Source organism: Dendropsophus ebraccatus, chromosome 6 (genome assembly GCF_027789765.1).
Source record: "Dendropsophus ebraccatus isolate aDenEbr1 chromosome 6, aDenEbr1.pat, whole genome shotgun sequence".
Classification (NCBI taxonomy): Eukaryota; Metazoa; Chordata; class Amphibia; order Anura; family Hylidae; genus Dendropsophus; species Dendropsophus ebraccatus.
This window is the reverse complement of record NC_091459.1, coordinates 6287115-6306894: the sequence shown is the minus strand read 5'-3', so window position 1 is coordinate 6306894 and position 19780 is coordinate 6287115. Positions and strand designations below refer to the sequence as shown.

The following is a 19780-nucleotide window of genomic DNA, read 5'->3' as shown; positions in this document are numbered from 1 at the left end:
AACAGGCTATATATATGTCTATAACAGTATGTAACACATGTCTATTTAATGGTCTATAACGGTCTATATAAAAATCTATATAACAGTCTATAACGGTCTAACACACACACAATATTCTAGCAAGAAACCTTTCCAATAGTGAAATAGTTAATCAACAAAATCCCAAATACATAACCCACTAATGATTAACAAAACAATATTGTACAAAAATATATCTTTATTTATAAATCAACTCAATAAGTAAAATCCATAAAATACACAATACACTTCACTGGGACATGCACAAGATAGCCAGGGGCGCACACATAGTTGCAGAGGCGCATACTTGGTTGCAGGGGTGCACACTTGGTTGCAGGGGCGCACACTTGGTTGCAGGGGTGCACACTTGGTTGCTGGGGCGCACACTTGGTTGGTGGGGCGCACACTTGGTTGCAGGGGCGCACACTTGGTTGCAGGGGCGCACACTTGGTTGCTGGGGCGCACACCTGGTTGCAGGGGGCACACTTGGTTGCAGGGGTTTAGCATCGGTTATTGCAAAGAGTATTTATATAAATATCACACAAAGAGGTTGCTGGTAGTCACAAAGGTAAACTGGTCATATATGGGGGAATCTTTTAATCACAATAGGGGATACTATACAGACCCTATATAAATATAAATAAATTCAGTAACCCACACATATATAGTAATGGTAACAGGTAAAAAGCTTACTGATAATAAGCAAAAAAGTTACACCAGAGCCCGAATTATATTAAGGAACAAAACAAGCCTCTGATGGTTTGTTCCTTGAGGCATCAGAGTCTTGGGGTACTATTACACGGAACGACAATCGGCCGAATTATCGCTCCATGTAATAAATACAATGATCAGCCGATGACAACGATCTATAGTGTCACTGCTCTTACAGTAAAGAACACAGAGAGTTCCATAGTGTCACTGCTTTTACATTAAATATAGAGAGTTCTATAGTCTCACTGCTTTTACAGTAAAGAATATAGAGAGTTCCATAGTCTCACTGCTCTTACAGTAAAGAATATAGAGAGTTCCATAGTCTGTGCTGATGGTGAAACCTTCTTTTCGCTAGATGTAGAGGATGCCCCCTTGTCATGGTTACAGACCTAGGAGTAAGGAGATCACTAGAAAGATCAGATCGCCCCTAAGGGCCCTATTACACTAAATGGTTGTTGGACGTATCTGGCCGATTACCGGCTGTTCTGGCCGATAATTGTTTGGTGTAAAGGGTCATGTCAAAAGGCAACGATCAACCGACATGCACAATATTTCTTTTTTACATGTTCAATCAAAACGACAGTGACAGTCTGCTGCCCGTCACTCCACATAATAGCAGACTGCCACTCTCTTCAATGGCTGCCGGGACGATCCAAGAACCGTCTGGGCAGCCCCTCCCGCAGATTTTCACTGGAGTACTCCTTTAACCCCTTCATGACCCAACCCAAAATGACCCATATGAGTGCGCCAGTTTTTAATTTTGTGTTTTCGTTTTTTCTTCCTCCCCTTCTAGCACTTTTATTATTCTATCTACAGGGCCATGTAAGGGCTTGTTTTTTTTGCAACATTGTAACTTTTGGGGGTTCCTGTGTGTACGTAATGTACTATACGGTAAAAGCGAAGTGATACCATTATTCTATAGGTCAGTCCGAACACAACCACATGCAGGTTTACACAGATTTTCTAATGTTTTATTTATTTTTTTTAATGTTTTTTTTTTTGCAATTAGTTAGCAAAATGGCCGTATTGTGACTCTTAGAACGGTTTTAGTTTCTCACCTATATGGGGCGTCATTTTCTGCACCATGATCTCTAGTTATTATTAATACCATATTTGTGTAGATCGAACGTTTTGATCACTTTTTGTATTTTTTTTTTTTTTATATGTAACGTAACAAAAAATCAGCAATTCTGGCGCCTTTTTCTCTCATTTCATTTTCGCCGTTCACCATACAGTAAGACTATTGTTATATTTTAACAGATTGGACAATTATGCACGCTACAGTATATAATATGTTCATTTATTTATTTTTATATGTTTTATTTCCATTTTTACTGGAGGAGGGGCTTTGGGGTATTTTTAAAAACATTTTGGGGGAGATTTTTTAAAGGGTGTAAAATTTAGACTGGTGCAAACTGCTCACAGCAACCAATCACAGCTCAGCTTCCAGCTCTGGTAACATGATGGTAAATTTCACACCCTTTGATAAATCTCCCCCTTTGACTTTTTTTTTTAACACTTTTTAGGTCCCCCTGGAACCATAGGCATAGAATTGATCAGTGTTATTGGCGTTCTGCACATACAGTCTGCCTGTGGCCATAGCATAGCACTGATCAGTGTTATCTGCAATCTGCACATAGGGGGAGATTTATCAAAGGGTGTAAAATTTAGACTGGTGCAAACTGCCCACAGCAACCAATCACAGCTCAGCTTTCCTTTCAGCACTGCCTAAAGCTGAGCTGTGATTGGTTGCTGTGGGTAGTTTGCACCAGTCTAAGTTTTACACCCTTTGATAAATCTCCCCTATAGAGTCTGCCAGTGTCCATAGCATAGCATTGATCAGTGTTATCGGCGCTCTGCACATAGAGTCTGCCAGTGTCCATAGCATAGCACTGATCAGTAATATTTGCGCTCTGCACATAGAGTCTGCCAGTGTCCATAGCATAGCACTGATCAGTGTTATCTGCGCTCTGCACATAGAGTCTGCCTGTGGCCATAGCATAGCACTGATCAGTGTTATCTGTGATCTGCACATAGACATAGTCACATGGTGGGGGTTCTTATTGGTAAGTGACAGGAGTTGTTTCTGTCACACTTAAACGCAGCGAGTTAGCACATCAGCGGCGGGTACGTCCTGGGTCATCTGGTGACAGGCCGTGGTCGTCTAGGGTTCAACATATGAATCATTTTTGTTTTATTAACATGTAAACACCTGTTGCATTTTGACATTCAGTGTAAGGCAGTTATCATACATGCGATCGTTGACAAGTTTTTTTAAGCATAGTTACTACAGGGGATAATGCAGATATATGATAAAGATGCTACATTTTACATTTTGTTATGACTGTAATAGTAAGACAGTATGACACACACAATTTTCAATTCCTACAGAAGTCTAAGCTTATATTTCACTGTAGGAGGTGGAGCGGCAATGGTTATGTTGGTAAGGAAGGATATGCTTTATGTTGGTAATAATGAGTCAGCAGTTTCTTAGTTCAAAAAGACTCACACCTTCCTATAAAGCCTGTGTTCTGCCTCTTCTTTGTTAGTTCTTACTATTAGCTTCGCTGCCTCGTGTATAAGGTAAATCCTGATATTACACGTCTATGAAGGTGTTTGTCTTTTTTATTAGTATTTAGTAAAACAACACTGGATGTATATGGAGGAGAGAAACTGAATAGAAGCCGTCCTACTCACATCACACATAGATTTTTAACTGGATTTTACATTGTGGGATGGAAAATTAATGACTCATCTGTTATTCTGTTCCCCGTGTTTTCTTGAAAGGTACAGATTATTGATACCTTGTTGAAGTATCGCTCGCCCCTCAATTTCAACCCACAATAAAACTATATGATAAAAAAGTAACAGATATTATAGATATGAAATATGTGCAATGTATGTGCAATGTTTAAATTATATTTAAAGGGAACCTGTCACCAAGACAATGCTATGTAATCTATCAGCATCATGTTATAGAGCTGGAAGAGCTGGGCGGATTGATATATAACTGTGGGAAAAGAATCAGTGTAACTTGTAATTTGTTGATTAAAATCATTCTGAGTCCAGTAGGCGGAGTCACACAATGGATAAGACTTCAATCAATCATTAAAAAATTATATTAAATCTTTTTCTATAAAGATTTATATATATTAATCAGCTCGTTTCTTTTTGCTCTATAACATGATGGTGATAGATTAGATAGGATTTTCATGGTGACAGTTTCCCTTTAAATAAAACGAATAATTTATTATAAAAAAATAAATCATCTCAAGAGATATAACTCTGTAATATATCACCATCACTAATAGCACTGGCCTCAGTCTGCTTTAGGTTACAAACACACACGGCTTATACGCTGCGTATTTACTGCTGCGATACGCAGCAGATACGCAGCAGATTACATCTAAATAACTGAACACAGCATCAAATCTGCTGCGTATCTGCTGCGTGTGTTTGTACCCTTAGCGTTATTCACAACTGACAGGAAATGGAAAAGAGCAGAACAGCAAACTGAGCAGGGACGACTCTCTCTGGGCTTTCTGCTGCCTGTAGTGGTGCCCCCCCCCCCCCCCCCCCCCAAGTCTGAAAGTTTCAAATTCCACCAGTGTGTCTATAATTCTTCAATCCATTGCTTCATCAAATAGAAAAATAAATAAATAAATAAAAGCCCCTGACATATACAGTCAGTGCAATGTGACAGCTCCTGGGGGTCTTATTCATGGTCATACTACCATCACACCTGGTGCTCCATATAAAGGGGCAGTGATGACTTGTAGTGCAGTGATGTGTGATACATATAACAATACCTGCAGAGTGTTACCAGTCCTGACCTCCCTGCATTCTGTGTCTGTGTCCGGCTATCATCTGCAGGTCATGGGGTCAATGTAGTCAGTGGTAGCAGACAGTATAATACATGGCCACTCCATAAAACATACTGTCCTTCAGGGGGTGGGGGGTGGATAGTAATAGGAATTGTTAGGAAGGGACAAAAAAATAGTGATCATAGTGACAAGGATGTGACCAGAATGCAGTTCTGTGACCACTGTAGTAGTAGTAGTACAGATAGTGGGGAATAGAGGGGGATGGTGCCCTGTGTCCAGTCTGTCCTGGAAGACACAAATGCTGACTTATATAGTATATTACTATATTATTGGAAATATAGTAATTATTCATAATTGATTGCTTTATGGCTTGTTGTAGGATGAATGGACTCTGGGGTCTTGTAGTCATAGATGGATCTCCATGATAAATGGGGAGGCCTACCTGGGGTGGATAAAGGTGGGCAGTAGACACCCAGGTGATAATGTCTCCTCGAGATGAAGGTTCAGAGGTGTGACAGGTGGTGATGTCAGGCTGGTGGGATGGAGGATTGATGATCCTGATGAGGAAAGCATGCAGTTTTTACAGTTTCTGTGGGTAGTAGTAAAAGGCCTAAGGCCTGGTAAGTATCGACATGTGAGACTGGCTGGGAATCCTGGGTACCGTTGAGTCTTTAATGGTTCTGTAAGATTGGTTACTTGCGAAACTGTTGGTTATATTGTATAGTTGTTCTACCCTTCGGAGCCTGATATATTCCTGACATAAGGGGAAAAGCTATATGGGGAAATACGTAAACTCATTTGGCCTAATGGCTGGAGCGGCCCTGAAAGTGAGTATTGTGTACAATGACCCGGCTTCTCCTTCTCTTTGTAGACAATGCATCATTAGAAAGCACTCAACTCAAATCATATATATATATATATATATATATATATATATATATTGTTCCCCATAGGAGTCTGTTTTAACATATGCCCTGGTGTTTGCTGGGGATCTTTGGTGCATCCAGTCCCAGTCACACATGGAAAGTCTGACACTTACAGTCCGCATTGGGTATTCCAGGCAGGCTAGATATTATTGTGATCGTGACAGGTTCACACCTATTCAGTGGACAGTGACCAAGGGAAAAATTGCAGAACTAATAAATGAATACAACATATATTTCTTTATTTAGACCAATAATTTATCACATAATTACAACCATGAGATAAAAAGATACACAGAAGTACAAAAACTGGAGGGGGGGATGGATGTCAGTGGGGTATATGTGACTGAATTAAACTAAGTATAAATTAACAATTTAAAGTGGAACACCTCGTGTAAGGCACGACTATGAATATAAGTTGGATAACATCCTGTATGTGCTGGGCCAACACACAGAGCAGTAATGGCGAGTGTATAAAGTGGAACAAAGTAAACCCATTAATTTGCCCAACAAATAATAAGTACAAGCTCAAATTTGATCAGAAGGGAAAAAACAAAAGGCAAACACAAAAGGAAGGGGGTGAACACCACCTACCACACTGACATCTTACCGCTCTCCAGCACAGACAGCCCAACGTACGCTTCGCTCACACAGCACACACCGTAGCCTTGGGACATTCTCCCCTTTCTGTGGGTGGGGGTTCCGATAGTCTGGGAGGGTCACTACACCACTCCGGCCATCCATGATCACTCTAACCCAAGGGACCCTGTAGCAGCCCGGCAGGACACTGACCACAGGGGAAAATGGTACAACCGGCCATATAAAATAAAAGCTAGCGTGCCATCACACCTGTGTGCCCACCCGGCACTGGCGTCACAACATACCACCTAGCAAGTGACCGGCCGATCCTCCGACACAACACCATACCGGGGGATACCAACCACGCAACGCCACAATGATACATTGTATCCCGCTATACAGCTTGTAAAGTCGGCTTGTATTTTGTATCCTATGAATGTGAACATGAACTTTTTTATTTGCTGACAACAAAAACCTGATCTGGGAAATGGCGACAGTGATATCAGAATGTTCCATAACTTATTGTACAATGATTATACTTCCTCTTAATTGGAAACATCAGCCAGAACTGAAAGCAGTACTATAGCCGCCGGGTTCTATCTATCTCTGGAGTCTATTACTCGGTGTATGAGAAGACGTTGCTTCTTTCTTCTCTCCGCCTCCAGACTATAGTACAGAGGAGACGACCTGAATCCTCCTCCCTCAGTAGGTTATATAAGCAGGTGACAGTCAGATGCCGCCTCGTGCTTCTCTCTTCTACTTGTAGCAGACGAGGCCTAAACCTACGAAAGAACATCTCAACCACAAATAATGGCTACTAAGACTGTGGCGTAATACAGCACAAGCAACACAACATGGGAAGAGGATATTACGGCCGGACGGTATCCAGGATCCCCCAGCTCCGATGCCTGCTATGGTGACGCTGGATAGATCTAGGACCGGGACCATTGGGACCTTTACCTATATCTGACTTTTTCAGGAACAATCTGCTATTACTGCTCTCCGTCAGGGAATCGTCACCGCGACCACAACATACAAGTCAGAGTCGACCACAAACCACAGGAAGACCACCCATTCTCCGCACCACAAGTTCCCATCGCTAGAACAGCTAACTTATTATCAGGACGGACTTCTGTATTCTTAACACTTGTTCTATGCAGGTGTCACTATTCAGTTTTACAATCGAGTAGAACAAGAGGAGGGGAAACGAGACACCCCCGCTGTCTTTGATGAGGATGGAGCGTTTGCGACTTATCGTTCTCAGTATCTGTGTCAGCATTGCTCTGGGATATGCCTCCCCTGGTAAGACTGAGGCTTCATACTTTACACGCTTTGTTGTTTGTACTGATTACTTATTATAGGTATATATCTATAAGCATCTGTATGTAGCTATATTTGTAGAGCTACAAAAAGGTCACAATTTAAATTTACACCCCCCCCCTACCAAAAAAATTAGAATTTTTTAGTATAAATGAAAGATAACGTTATTATACAAGAACGATGACATCACCGACCCGAATCTATGATGAGGTGACTGATATAGAGACGCTCACCATTTCTGATGCTATACTTAGAATGCAGCCAGTGGGCGACACTATGGAAATGTTAGTATAATACAGATAATACAAATATTTTCATAAGCAGAATTTGTACATGAAATATTAGACATATTGTCATATTGGACAGTTTTTGGCAATGGTCAGCATCCCCGATCTGACTATTTTTATGCAAGCCCATCCCCTAGCCCATGACCGTTCTATCATAGCCATTCCTACAGTAGGTCTTTTGTGGGATCTGATCACATCGGTTAAAGGTCCTTACACACCAAGTGATTATCGGCCGTATTTAGGCAATTATCGTCCTTTATGAAATCACTCGGTGTAGTAGGCAACGATCATCTAACATGCACAATGTCGGCTGATCGTTGTCTTTTAACTTGTTAAAAGCAAATGTTGCTGATAGGGGCGTTCTGCTGGCCGTCGCTCTGTGTAATAGGCCGCTGCTCTCCTCTATGGGCTGCCCGGACGATCTAGAGAGCCCCTCCGCAGCTCCCCCGTTCTTACCAGCTCAGTGTTGGTGCATGTAATAGCGCAGTGAGCGGGAAGCGAGCGCTGACCTGACAGGTAGTAGGCCCTTTACCCTGCTCCCTTGCTTATCAGTGTTCCGTGTTATTTACCAGGATCATAGCTACTTACAGTGCTACTTACGTTATATAACATATGAGCACAGGCAGGGGGGTAGATAGGATTCATGGGGCCCCCCCATACACATACTCACCTGTCCAGGCACAGCCCCCCAGTGTTCCTTCTCCCAGCTCCCTGGCGTACTCCGTCCACAAAAGAGACTGGCAGGGACGGGGGCCAATGGCTTCTTGCTCTGTCAGTCGGTACCAGAGCATTTAGCTGTGAACGTTCATCAGGAACGCTCACAGTTAAAGGGCCGACAGGCCCCCTTAGTGTACGGGCCCCATAGCAGGTCTGCCTTTATGGTAGCAACGCCACTGAGCACAGGTAGAAGTGCAGATGAGCAAACATATGAAAAGAAGCAATTGATACAATTGATTCTGTTAATATTCGGCTTCAGGCATCGGTAATATGTTATGCTTCCATTGGAGCTTTGCCATGCTTTATACTTTTAGGCAGTAAAATAAAAACAAAATACGACAGTAAAGTAGCTAGAAAACATGGTCATATTTTGAATTTTGTTACAATGTGTGCACAGGCTGACATTTTTCCATAGACTTTAATGTAGCACATTAGAATAAAAATACATCCGCTTTATAGCTATTTTACTGTAGTATTTTGCTTTTATTTTACTGTGTGTTAACATAGCCCTGGGGTGCAGTTATACAGCTAAGCTGTGAGGCACAGGAAAGGTTTTCACATCCCGCAAGAGAAAGAATAGTTAAACATTCTAATGGCCCAACATGGAAACAAACTGGACCTCTAGTTTTTGTAAGATGCTCGCAGGTAAAAGACTTGTTTAGAGGTGAACTGCAAGAAATTATGAAATGGGAAAAGAAAAACTAGACAGAAAAATCCACCATTATGTTGTGGGAAATGGCAAGTGGCAGCTGTGACGGGATATATAATGATGACTAATATGTATGTGGACACCAGGGATACAGGATCCCAGAAGAATACATTGTTACTATCCCAATTGTTGGTGTAAAACATTTGCACTATTTTGGATATTTATTATATATTATGTCCTGAAAATTACCATCAGCCGGGGAACTCAGAGCCCCCCGGGATCAGCAGTATTAGTGATGCTTGGGCTATGTTGCCAGGTGTCCAGAGTTGTGTCCTATGTTCTGTTTTATAGAACTTTCTTTCCTCATTTTGTATATGTGTTGCCGTCATCTAATCTGCATAGGTAGCCCCCATCTGCTTCATTCTTCTATGTCAGTTAAGGCTTCCTATTTCTGATTTTTTACTGTAACAATATTAGGACTTAGGAAGAACAGGAGCTTACAGTAGGAATAGGCAAAATGTTTCATATGATACAATACAGAGTAATATTCTCTCTATATGAAAATGCACAATACAAAAAAAGACATCAAGGAGATCTGAAAGGAACATTGTCCATAGATAGGCTACAGGTTTACCTGTGTCTCTACCATATGGTTATGGGATGTGGCTTGCCTTTTCAATTTAAAAAAAATAAAAAATAAAAAAAGAGACATATGGTAATGATTTTGTAGGTTTATTCTTTGAAATCACCAGATTATCTCTTTTTTAAGCCACTTTTTTCAGGAAATAGGGGATCAGAAGCAAGTCTCTAAGGCTATGTTCCCACTATGTTTTTTCCTTTCTGTTTTTAAAAAAAGAAAAAATAACGTCTATCATTTGGCTGCCGGTCAGTGCAGTGACGGATGTTGGCCCGTTATTCTAGGTCAGGTGGACTGATCGCCCTTTGTTTTAATTGAAAAGTCCATTGTTTAATAGTAAAGACGGTGAAAGGACGGTGAAAAACTGTGTGTGAGCAACTGAAAAATAACGTCCGGTGTTTGCAAAAGACGTCCGAAAATAATTGTCACTATAATTTTTTTAACCCCTTGCCTCTAAAGCCTGTTTTGGCCTTAATGACCAAGCTATTTTTTTTTAAATCTGACCTGTCTCACTTTATGCGCTTATAGCTCAGTGATGCTTTAACGTATGCTAGTGATTCTGAGAGGGGTATAATGATCATTTTAACCCTACAGGGGCTGGAGGAAAGTGTTCACCATTAGGCCGTAAAAAAATTGAAAATTAAAATTTTCCAATAATATATACGTTTAGATTAAAGCTTCTAATTTTCAAAAGGAACATGAGATAAAAAGCACCCCAAAATAACTAACACAGGTTCTCCTGAGTACAACGGTACCCCATATGGGGGCGTAAACCACTGTATGGGCACACAGGAGGGCTCAGAAGGGAAGGAGCGCCAATTAGCTTTTTTAATGCAGATTTTGCTGAAGAAGTTTCTGAGCGTTTGCATAGTTTAAATGAAAAACCTGAATTTTTCCAATAATATGTTTGTTTAGTTTGAAATTTCTCAATTTCACGAGGAACAGGAGAAAAAAAGTACCCCAAAATCTGTAACGCAGGTTCTTCTGAATACAACGGTACCTCATATGTGGGCGTAAACCACTGTATGGGCACACAGCAGGGCTCAGAAGGGAAGGAGCGCCAATTAGCTTTTTCAGTGCAGATTTTGCTGAAGAAGTTGCTGAGCGCCAGGTGTGTTTGCAGAGCCCCTGTAGTGCCAGCGGAGTAATATCTCCCCATAAGTCACCACATTTAAGAAAGTGCACCCTTCAAAGAATTCATCTTGGGGTGTGGTGAGCATTTTGACCCCACAGGTATTAGAGAAAAGTATTCAAAATTGGCCATTAAAAATGAAAAACTCAAATTTTTCCAATAATATGTTCGTTTAGTTTGAAATTTCTAAATTTCACGAGGAAAAGGAGAAAAAATTCACCCCAAAATCTGTAACACAGGTTCTCCTGAGTAGAACGGTACCCCATATGTGGGCATAAACCACTGTATGGGCACACAGCAGGGCTCAGAAGGAAGGGAGCGCCAATTTGCTGGAGCAAAACCGCAGCTAGTAATAGTTATTAGAATAGCGCAGTTACTAAAATACAATTTAAAAAAAATGAGATTACAGGTAACGTGGGGTGGTTACGGGCAACCTGGGGTGGTTATTGGCAACCTGGGGTGGATACCGACAACCTGGGGTGGTTACGGACAATCTGGGGTGGTTACAGGAAACCTGCTGTGGTTACGGCCAACGTGAGGTGGTTACGGACAATCTGCGTTGGTTACGGATAAACTGAAGTGCTTATATGTAATTTGGGTTGGTGACGGCAATCTGGCATGGTTACAGGCAATCTGGAGGGGGTCATTGGCAATTTGGGGTGGTTAGAGGCAGTGTGCGGTGGTTACGGTCAACGTGCGGTGGTTATGTGTAATCTGGGGGGTTACGTGCAATCTGGCGTGATTACGGACAACCTGCGGTGGTTACGGGCAACGTGGGGGTAATCTGGAAGTAAACTGCAATTATTAGTATAATAAAAAGTGTGTGTTTTATTTTTTTGTATGTTTTTCATTTTCACTGTATTACTATGATTACTGTGATATTTTCTATCACAGTAATCATAGTTCAGTGACAGAGACCAAATCCGCTACCTCCAGTGGCGGAGAGCATGGGGCTTTGATCATTTATGAAACTCCATCCCTGTGAACAGACATAGTCCGGGGAGGGAGTGGGTTAGTTATCGCCCATTAGGGGGGCTGATCTGGGGTCTGAGGGATATATTTTCATCTCCACGGTGGGGGGAGATGAAAGCTATCGGCGGCGCCGGTAATGCCCGGTACCGGCGGATCGCTGCTATAACGGTAATAGCGGCGATCACCGGTATCGGGGGACGAGGGAAGGGGGGCCGGGGGACACACTAGTAGTGGCGGTGGGGGAGGCAACGTGCTGCAGCCTCCCCCCGCCGCCCGATCGGCGGGAGGACACAAATCTCCCCATAGACGCTACGGTCGCATCTCCCCTCCGGGCAGAGGGAGCAGGAGGAGGCTGTGTGACATAGCCTCCTCCTGCTGCCCGATCTCACATAGGGACAGAGGGGGGAAGCAGGGAAAGCATGACGTTCCTGGAACGTCATGTTGCATTAACTACCTGCTTTACATGACGTTCCAGGAACGTCATTTTGCGGCAAGGGGTTAACGTCCATGCAGACGTTATTTTATACCCTGTGTGCATTGGACGTCCATCATTTCATTGGGGTCAAATAAATCGCACCAAAAACAGACATTTTTTTTAACGTAGCGTGAGAAGAAGCACAGCAGCATCCACTATGGGACATCTGAAATAAAGGGGGGTCAGTAAAGACCAGATTTTACAGAGATTTTAAACCAGAAAGAGATTGGAGCTTTCCGCCAGGGGATTTTCTAATGGTGAATCAGTTAAAAGAACTCAAAAGAACCTGGATGTCTTTCTTCAGTGTAATAGTCGATGTTCACACCTAGGGTTTTATCCCATGTCCTGTATATTACGGATGCTACGGACGAGGAAGCCCTGTAATTGAGGGTTTCATTTCTTTGCATGATGTATCAATATGATGCCAGGAGCGGGGAGACTGTTTGATTCTCTACAGTGCTGCAAAGATTAAAACAGTTTCCCGGCTCCCGGCATCATATTGATACATCATGTCGGGTGGGGAAACACTTCATTATAGGGCTTCCCCCGTCCGTAGTCTCCGTTGATCCAGGTTGTTGATTCAGGTTTTATTCTGATTGGCAGATTTGGAGTCAGGAAGGAAATTTCCCCTTGATGAGGTTGCTAACTTAGGTATCTATATGTGGACGGTTCTGCTATTAATCTGACTGCATAGCAATCTGTATTTCGGTTACGGTCGATATAAATTACACCATCTGTATTATAAACCTGCATACATTTCCTAAGGATCTTATGTCTTTGGTTTCAGAAGCTACAAAATTCCTGTTCATCCATTCTCCGCCAAGTCTCACTTTACCACCTGGAGCAAATGCTACGTTCACCTGCAACATTTCAGCACTGGAGCACGAGCCGGGGGACATGAACTGGTACATAACCCAGAATGCATCACCCAACAAGAAAATAGCCGACCTAAAAGGTTCACAAAATACCAGACTGTATATCACTATTCACTGGGAGCGGCACCAAGCTCAACTGCACATAGTCAATGTTCAATTCAATGACAGTGGAAGATATCATTGTAGTCATGTAAATCTGACCGGGCAAATAATCGCCAGTAACTCGTCAGAGCTGACTGTGAAGAGTAAGTATGGTATCTACTTCACCTGACCTGTCTTACATTTTGCATTTGCAGTTTTTACTTTTTAAAGGAGTTAAAGTCTAACTGTCCTATAAATGTCACTTTTCAGAAGTCAATAAATATCAATAATTCAAGTGATTATAAGAAACTCTGTAATAGGTTTTATTAAGCAAAAGAGTTTTCTTTCTGTACTCAAAAAGCTGTTTTGCAGCCTCCTACCTCCCTTCAGAAGAAGCAGGATTTCTGTGTCCATTATGCTCTATGGAGAGGGGAGGGGTCAAGGGGGATGAGGGAGCACAGAGAGGAGAAAAGGCAGCCCTGCACAGCACATCACCCTGCAATCTTCTCTCACCAAGTTCCCAGATAAGCACTGACCTTTCTGACCTGTGAATCCAGCATTTTATGTGCCAGACAGTCTGCAAACTGTACAGCTGCTTGTCTGCTCCCCCCCCTCCATAGGTTATAATGGACTTAGAAAACCCGTCTTCCCTTTGCTCCACTATAATGAAGACGACTTTGCCTGATAATGTGCAGATAAGAAGCATGGGCGGGGGGTTCTTAAAATCACTTCTTCTATTGATTTCCAAAATTGATTTCCAAAATATTTTAAATGACAGATACACTTTAATTCATTTGGTTTAATATTTAATACCTGTAAGCTCTGCGGCTAGAATCACCCATGCCATTTTTGTGCCACAGCCAGAAGTGGATCAAGAGGAAAGACAAGTACACGCCCTTCCTTTATATTTTCCATCCCATTTCAATCCACTTCTTTTTTTGTCACAGAAACTGCAGTATCAGCTTTTCAAAAAGTGCTGTGTGTGTGATTCCAGCTTCAGGGTATGTTCACACTAAGGAATCCAGTGAGGAATTAAAAGTGGAATGTGAATCTAATTTCCCATGGATTCCGCTTGAGATTCCCCTGCTAAATTATTAACAATATCCCATTGTGTTCAATGGGATTTCCGCTCTGTTGTTCACGCGACTGAATTTACGCGCCAAATTTCTGCTTTTGGCTATTCCGCCACAGCTAAAGAAGAGGAAATTTCAAGCCAAAAACTTTTGCTCTTCCATTCCTTAGTGTGAACATAGCTTTACAGGGATAGCCATCTTGCCAACCCCTCACATCTGCATTTGTTTTAATGATTGAAGCCCATACTATATATACATCAAATATTTTCCATAGTTTTCTTGACACGTTCTTGTATCAAACAACAAGAATCATGTAAGGACCATGTAAGAAAATCTTTTTCTTTCAAATCCACTGGTTTCAGAAAGTTATATAGATTTATAGTTTTCTTCTATTGAAAATTCTGCAGTCTTTCAGTACTTATCAGCTGCTGTATGTCCTGCAGGAAGTGGAGTATATGAATGAGCAGCGTTGGCTGTTCGCTGACTTTAAACCTAAAAAAAAAAAATCCACCATTGATCACATATGTTGTGCAGCCTACGGCTGATCAGGGAAGGTGCTGCGTAAATGACCTGGTGGATGTCCGTGCAGACCTGTATGCACCATTATCCAGCCATGTAATAGGCTGATGTGAAAAATACCCTGATGTGAAAAATAATAGGATGTACCCATGAAGAAGTACCTGCAAATGCAAAACTCACAGAGCACAGGGCACATGCTTACAGCTGTGCTCTGTGAGTTTTGCATTTGCAGGTACTTCTTCATGGGTACACCCTATTATTTTTCACATCAGGGTCCCATAGCTTATATCACTATTCACTCAGAAAGGGTCGGACTGCCTTGTTGCCTTGCAGCTGTCAGTGGCCATTTCTAGATTTCCCCAAAATCTGAGATTCTGATAACTGACATCTGACTATTTGTGATTTGTATAAAATCTAATGCTATATGATAATAAGTATATGGTTTTCCTACAGATTTTACAGGTGTCCCATGTACAGTACCAGATCAGAATGCTCCCAGGGTTGTACCAGAAAGTGCCGCACATTCCCTCACAATGCCCATTGTATCCACCGCTGTCAGTCTGGGGCTCCTCCTGCTGCTAGCAATCGCTTCAGCCGTCATTTTTATTTGGTACAGACAACGTAAGTATAACGGTATTATATATCTATAGAATAAAATAAAAGGCTGTCAGGAGGTTATTATACATTCTATAGATAAGGGGGGATTTGGCACAATGTGTCAGAAAAAATGGAGCTTCAGCTCCTCTAAACATATTCTCTAAAATAAATTACTATTGAAATCTAATGGGATCAAAGGGATATTATTACTACTTAAAGGGGTATTCCAATCAAACGTAATTTTTGATATGTTGCTGCCCATGGTGAGACTAACAATTCCTTACATACTTGTTATTATCTATTCACTCTCCTTCCCCTAGTTCTCAACTGCTGCTTTCTGCTGAAGAGACAAAAATCTGTGTGTAAGCTTTTTTCTCTGTCTCCCCCTCCCTTCTGAGACAGCTGATGTAAACAGGTCGCTGGCTGAATTTATTTTAAAAACCAACACCAGGATGTCTGTATATAATTTAATCAAACCGTATTGCCCCGTGTACCACGTGCAGGTCCCCTGGTTCACAAGGGGTCCCTACGCTAACTCTACACTGTGTTGGTCAGCGACCGCCAACCCCACAAAGCGTGCACGTGCAGGGAAGGGAGGACATGGAATGGACCTGCAACCCCAATGTCACTGGACGAAACCCAAAATGCCCCACCAGAACCCTGCCGGCACCCCCGGCGGGGAAGGCTGCCCCCAAACAACACAAGTATGAATATGGTATTGCACTCACCACTGCTGCTGCAGACAGAATGGGAAAGACATGGACACTGACAAGTGAGCACAGGTATATAAGGTATATAAGACCCACATGACCTGAATTGGCAGGATATACCTGTGCTCACATGTCAGTACCTTATGGGGGAGATTTATCAAACTTGCCACAGCAACCAATCATAGCTCCTATTTTCTTTCACAAGAGCTGGAAGCTGAGCTGTGATTGGTTGCTGTGGGCAGTTTGCACCAGTCTAAATTTTACACCCTTTGATAAATCTCCCCCTATGTCTTTCCCATTCTGTCTGCAGCAGTGGTGAGTGCAATACCATATTCATAAACTGAAGAGAAATAGAAGCACAACGGCAACTCACCAATGTAGAGCGTATTTAGATGCTTTATTGCAGGGAAAGAGCAGTGTACAAACAAGCGGTGCGTTCCACAGATTAGAGCGACGACGTTTCGCGCTTGCGCGCTTCAATTGGAGTCTTAGAATATTGACTAAGTATATAATATATGCCAAGTGAATGATCCTGGTCATATTATTTCCATCCCATTTTTTTTAGCTGTTTATGCAAAATAATAACTTACCATTTTTCCCATTTTAGGAAACAATATTCCACAGTCTCAGCAACAGGACCTAGTAAGTAGTATCTATAGTTCTCATATTGTATCTAATTGTGATTAAATGGGAATATTCTCCTATTGAAACCTTGTAAGAAAGAAAAAGAGTAAAAAGTACATAGGACGCATACACTAGATAACAGTCTAAAAAAGCAGCACGTGTATACCAAGAATGATATATTTTGAATTAAAAAGAAAATATATATTTTTCTTCAAATTAACTGGTGCCATAGATTTGTAGTTTACTTCTGTTAAAAAATCTCAAGTCTTCCAGTAGTTATCAGGTGCTGTATGCCCTGCAGGAAGTGGTATATTCTCTCCAGTCTGGACAGCAGGATAGGTTTTCTATGGGGATTAGCTGCTGCTCTGGACAGTTCCTGACATGGACAGAGGTGGCAGCAGAGAGCAATGTGTCAGATTGGAGGGAATACACCACTTCCTGCAGGACATACAGTGGCTGATAAGTACTAGACTGTAGTTTTTTTAATAGAAATAAATTACAAATCTCTGTCACCAGTTGAGTTGAAAGTTTCTTTTTTATGAACTATCCCTTTAACACTTATAACATCAAATTAGTAGCCGAAAGCAATAGAGTGCCGAGCCGGGATCAGCGCCATTACGGCGCAGACCCTGGCCGGGTGAGGATGCAGGGATCGCCCCACCGCGATCACGGGGGGACAATCCCCCCACTAGACCTCCAGGGAAGGCGGACAGCAAGCATTTAGATGCAGCTGGCAACTTTGACAGCTGCATCTAAATACTTATTTAGCAGGCATGGTCCTAATAGCCGTGGTCCCGGGCTGCATATAGCACCCGAGATCGCAGCAGTTCCCCTAGTGGCACCAGGATGTTCAGTAAATTCTGTTATTGTAGATTTATCAACCACATCTGCTGGAAGTTTGTTCCAAGCATCTACTACTCTTTCAGTAAAGTAATATTTTCTACTATTTTCTCTTACCTACTGTATATCATAGTAGATTAACTTTGTTTCTGTTATAACAGGAAAAAATCCCCCAGGATCATTCAGTTTACACTGTAGACTATGGGGTCTTAGAATTTGGAGCCAACCAGCCCTACAGGAAGTCACCGGAACCAAGCGTACCGGAACAAGTAGAATATGCAACAATCATGTTTCCGCAACACACCCCATCATTGGGAGAGAAGAGGGGGAAATCACCGCGACACGGCTACAATGAACTGATAGAAGTCCGATATTGAATGTTTATTAAGGAACCTCGGCTGCTGGTGGTAGTAGTACATATCTCTGCCAGGTTGGAACAACAATTCTTTCCCGCCAGCTGAAGGAATTGATAGATCTGTATAACACAATGAGTAATAATTCACTATATGTGACATTTATCTGCCACGTACCTCAAATCCTGGAAGTAGTTGGATGGAAATACTGATACAATGGAATAAAATCAGGGGTGACGATTTACTGGAAATTATGTAAATAATAATAGGTGCCTGCGTACATATGGGGAGAGTTACTAAAACTAGCTAGTAACCGTTTTCATATCATCCAGTTCCTCAAATACTTAAAGTGTAGCTGTCATTTAAAATATTTTTGCAGTAATCAATAGTAGAAGCAATTTTAAGAAACTCTGTAATAGGTTTTATTAGGCAAAAAAGCCTCTTTCTGTACTCTTAGCTGATTTGTAGCCCCCCTTCCTCTCCCCCCTCACTTCTTATCTCTTCATTACAGAGGACCCGACGGGTTTGCTGAGTCCATTATAACCTATGGAGGGAAGAAGGGGCTGAGGGGGATGAGCGAGCAGGGAGAGCAGAGAAGCAGCTGTACAGTTTGGAGACTGGGCACATAAAATGCTGGATTCACAGGTCAGAAAAGTCAGTGCCTATCTGGGAGCTTGGTGAGAGAAAATTGCAGGGTGTTGTGCTGTGCAGGGCTGCCTTTTCACCTCTCCGTGCTCACTCATCCCCCTTGGCCCCTCCCCTCTCTATAGAGCATAATGGACATAGAAATCCTGCTTCTTCTGAAGTGAGGGGGGGAGGTAGGAAAACAGCTTTTTGAGTACAGAAGGAAACGCTTCTGCTTAATAAACCTATTACAGAGTTTCTTAAAATCGCTTATACTATTGTTACTTTTTGACATTTAATTGACAATTACACTCTAAGGGCCATTTTTAAGATTCTTTTTGTAGTAATCTTATTTAGTATAGCCACAATTGCCTCCTAAATAGCTAAAGGCGTATTCTAGGATACAAATCCTTCTGGAAACTCTACAGCTTGGGAGAATGGGGTACTGTAAACCGAGTTTGTGTTCAGATGTGGCCTAGCATCAGCAGCACCCAGAATAACATTGGGAGAACGTCCTTTTTGTCTCTCTCCATTGGAGTCTATGGGAGTAATAGAAACAACTATGAATGATGTCTGGTATCTCCTGGGGATACGCTGTAAATGTCTGTGGTTGGAAATATTTCTGTGACGCACATTTATCACTGCCCTTTGTATATTATATTTACTGTATGTATGATTATTTATTAAACTATTTGTACAATTTTAAATAAATATTATTTTGTGTGTTTTGAAGTATGCGCAGGCCGCTAGCTATAGGAGAGGTGGAAAGGTAGGGGTCTCAGCAGGTCCTGGTGCCCAGCCCAGGCAGAACCCACCACATAAATACAGCTAAAGAACCAAGAGCACCCGCCAATCAATGCCTGGAGTCTACATATACAGTGCCAGATGGAGGAAGGAGCGGCTAAAGTCAACAATGTATACAACTGGACTAGAGTTCCTGTCACAGCTCGAGACGTGCGCTCGGCTCTGTCGAGACGCTCGGCTCAGCTGTAAGAGATGCCGACGTTGTCCTTGAACACAGGCAGGGCCGGTTGCTAGGGGCGCATCGACTGCGTCCCTAGCAGCCGCCTTGCGCTTCCGGGTTCCATGCGGTGCCTGGAGACGCTGACGGCGTCCTTGGTGATGAGCAGGACTGGTTGTTGGGGGAGTGAAACATTCGGAGAAGGTGGCCTGGTTTGATGAATCATATTTTCTTTGACACCATCTAATGGCCTAAACATCTGGGTGCATATGTGTTGTT

At 42.2% G+C, this 19780-nt stretch overlaps 1 protein-coding gene across 1 annotated transcript; it reads left to right on the top strand.

Annotated features, from left to right (window-relative positions):
- The first annotated feature begins 5359 nt into the window (after window positions 1–5359).
- On the top strand, window positions 5360–19204 carry PDCD1 (programmed cell death 1). The gene is made up of 6 exons (XM_069973486.1): window positions 5360–5380; window positions 7246–7357; window positions 13032–13364; window positions 15246–15413; window positions 16707–16741; window positions 17725–19204. Exons 1-6 carry the CDS (start codon window positions 5360–5362, stop codon window positions 17938–17940), a joined length of 885 nt encoding a protein of 294 aa, XP_069829587.1. The 3' UTR covers window positions 17941–19204.
- Window positions 19205–19780: the final 576 nt, after the last annotated feature.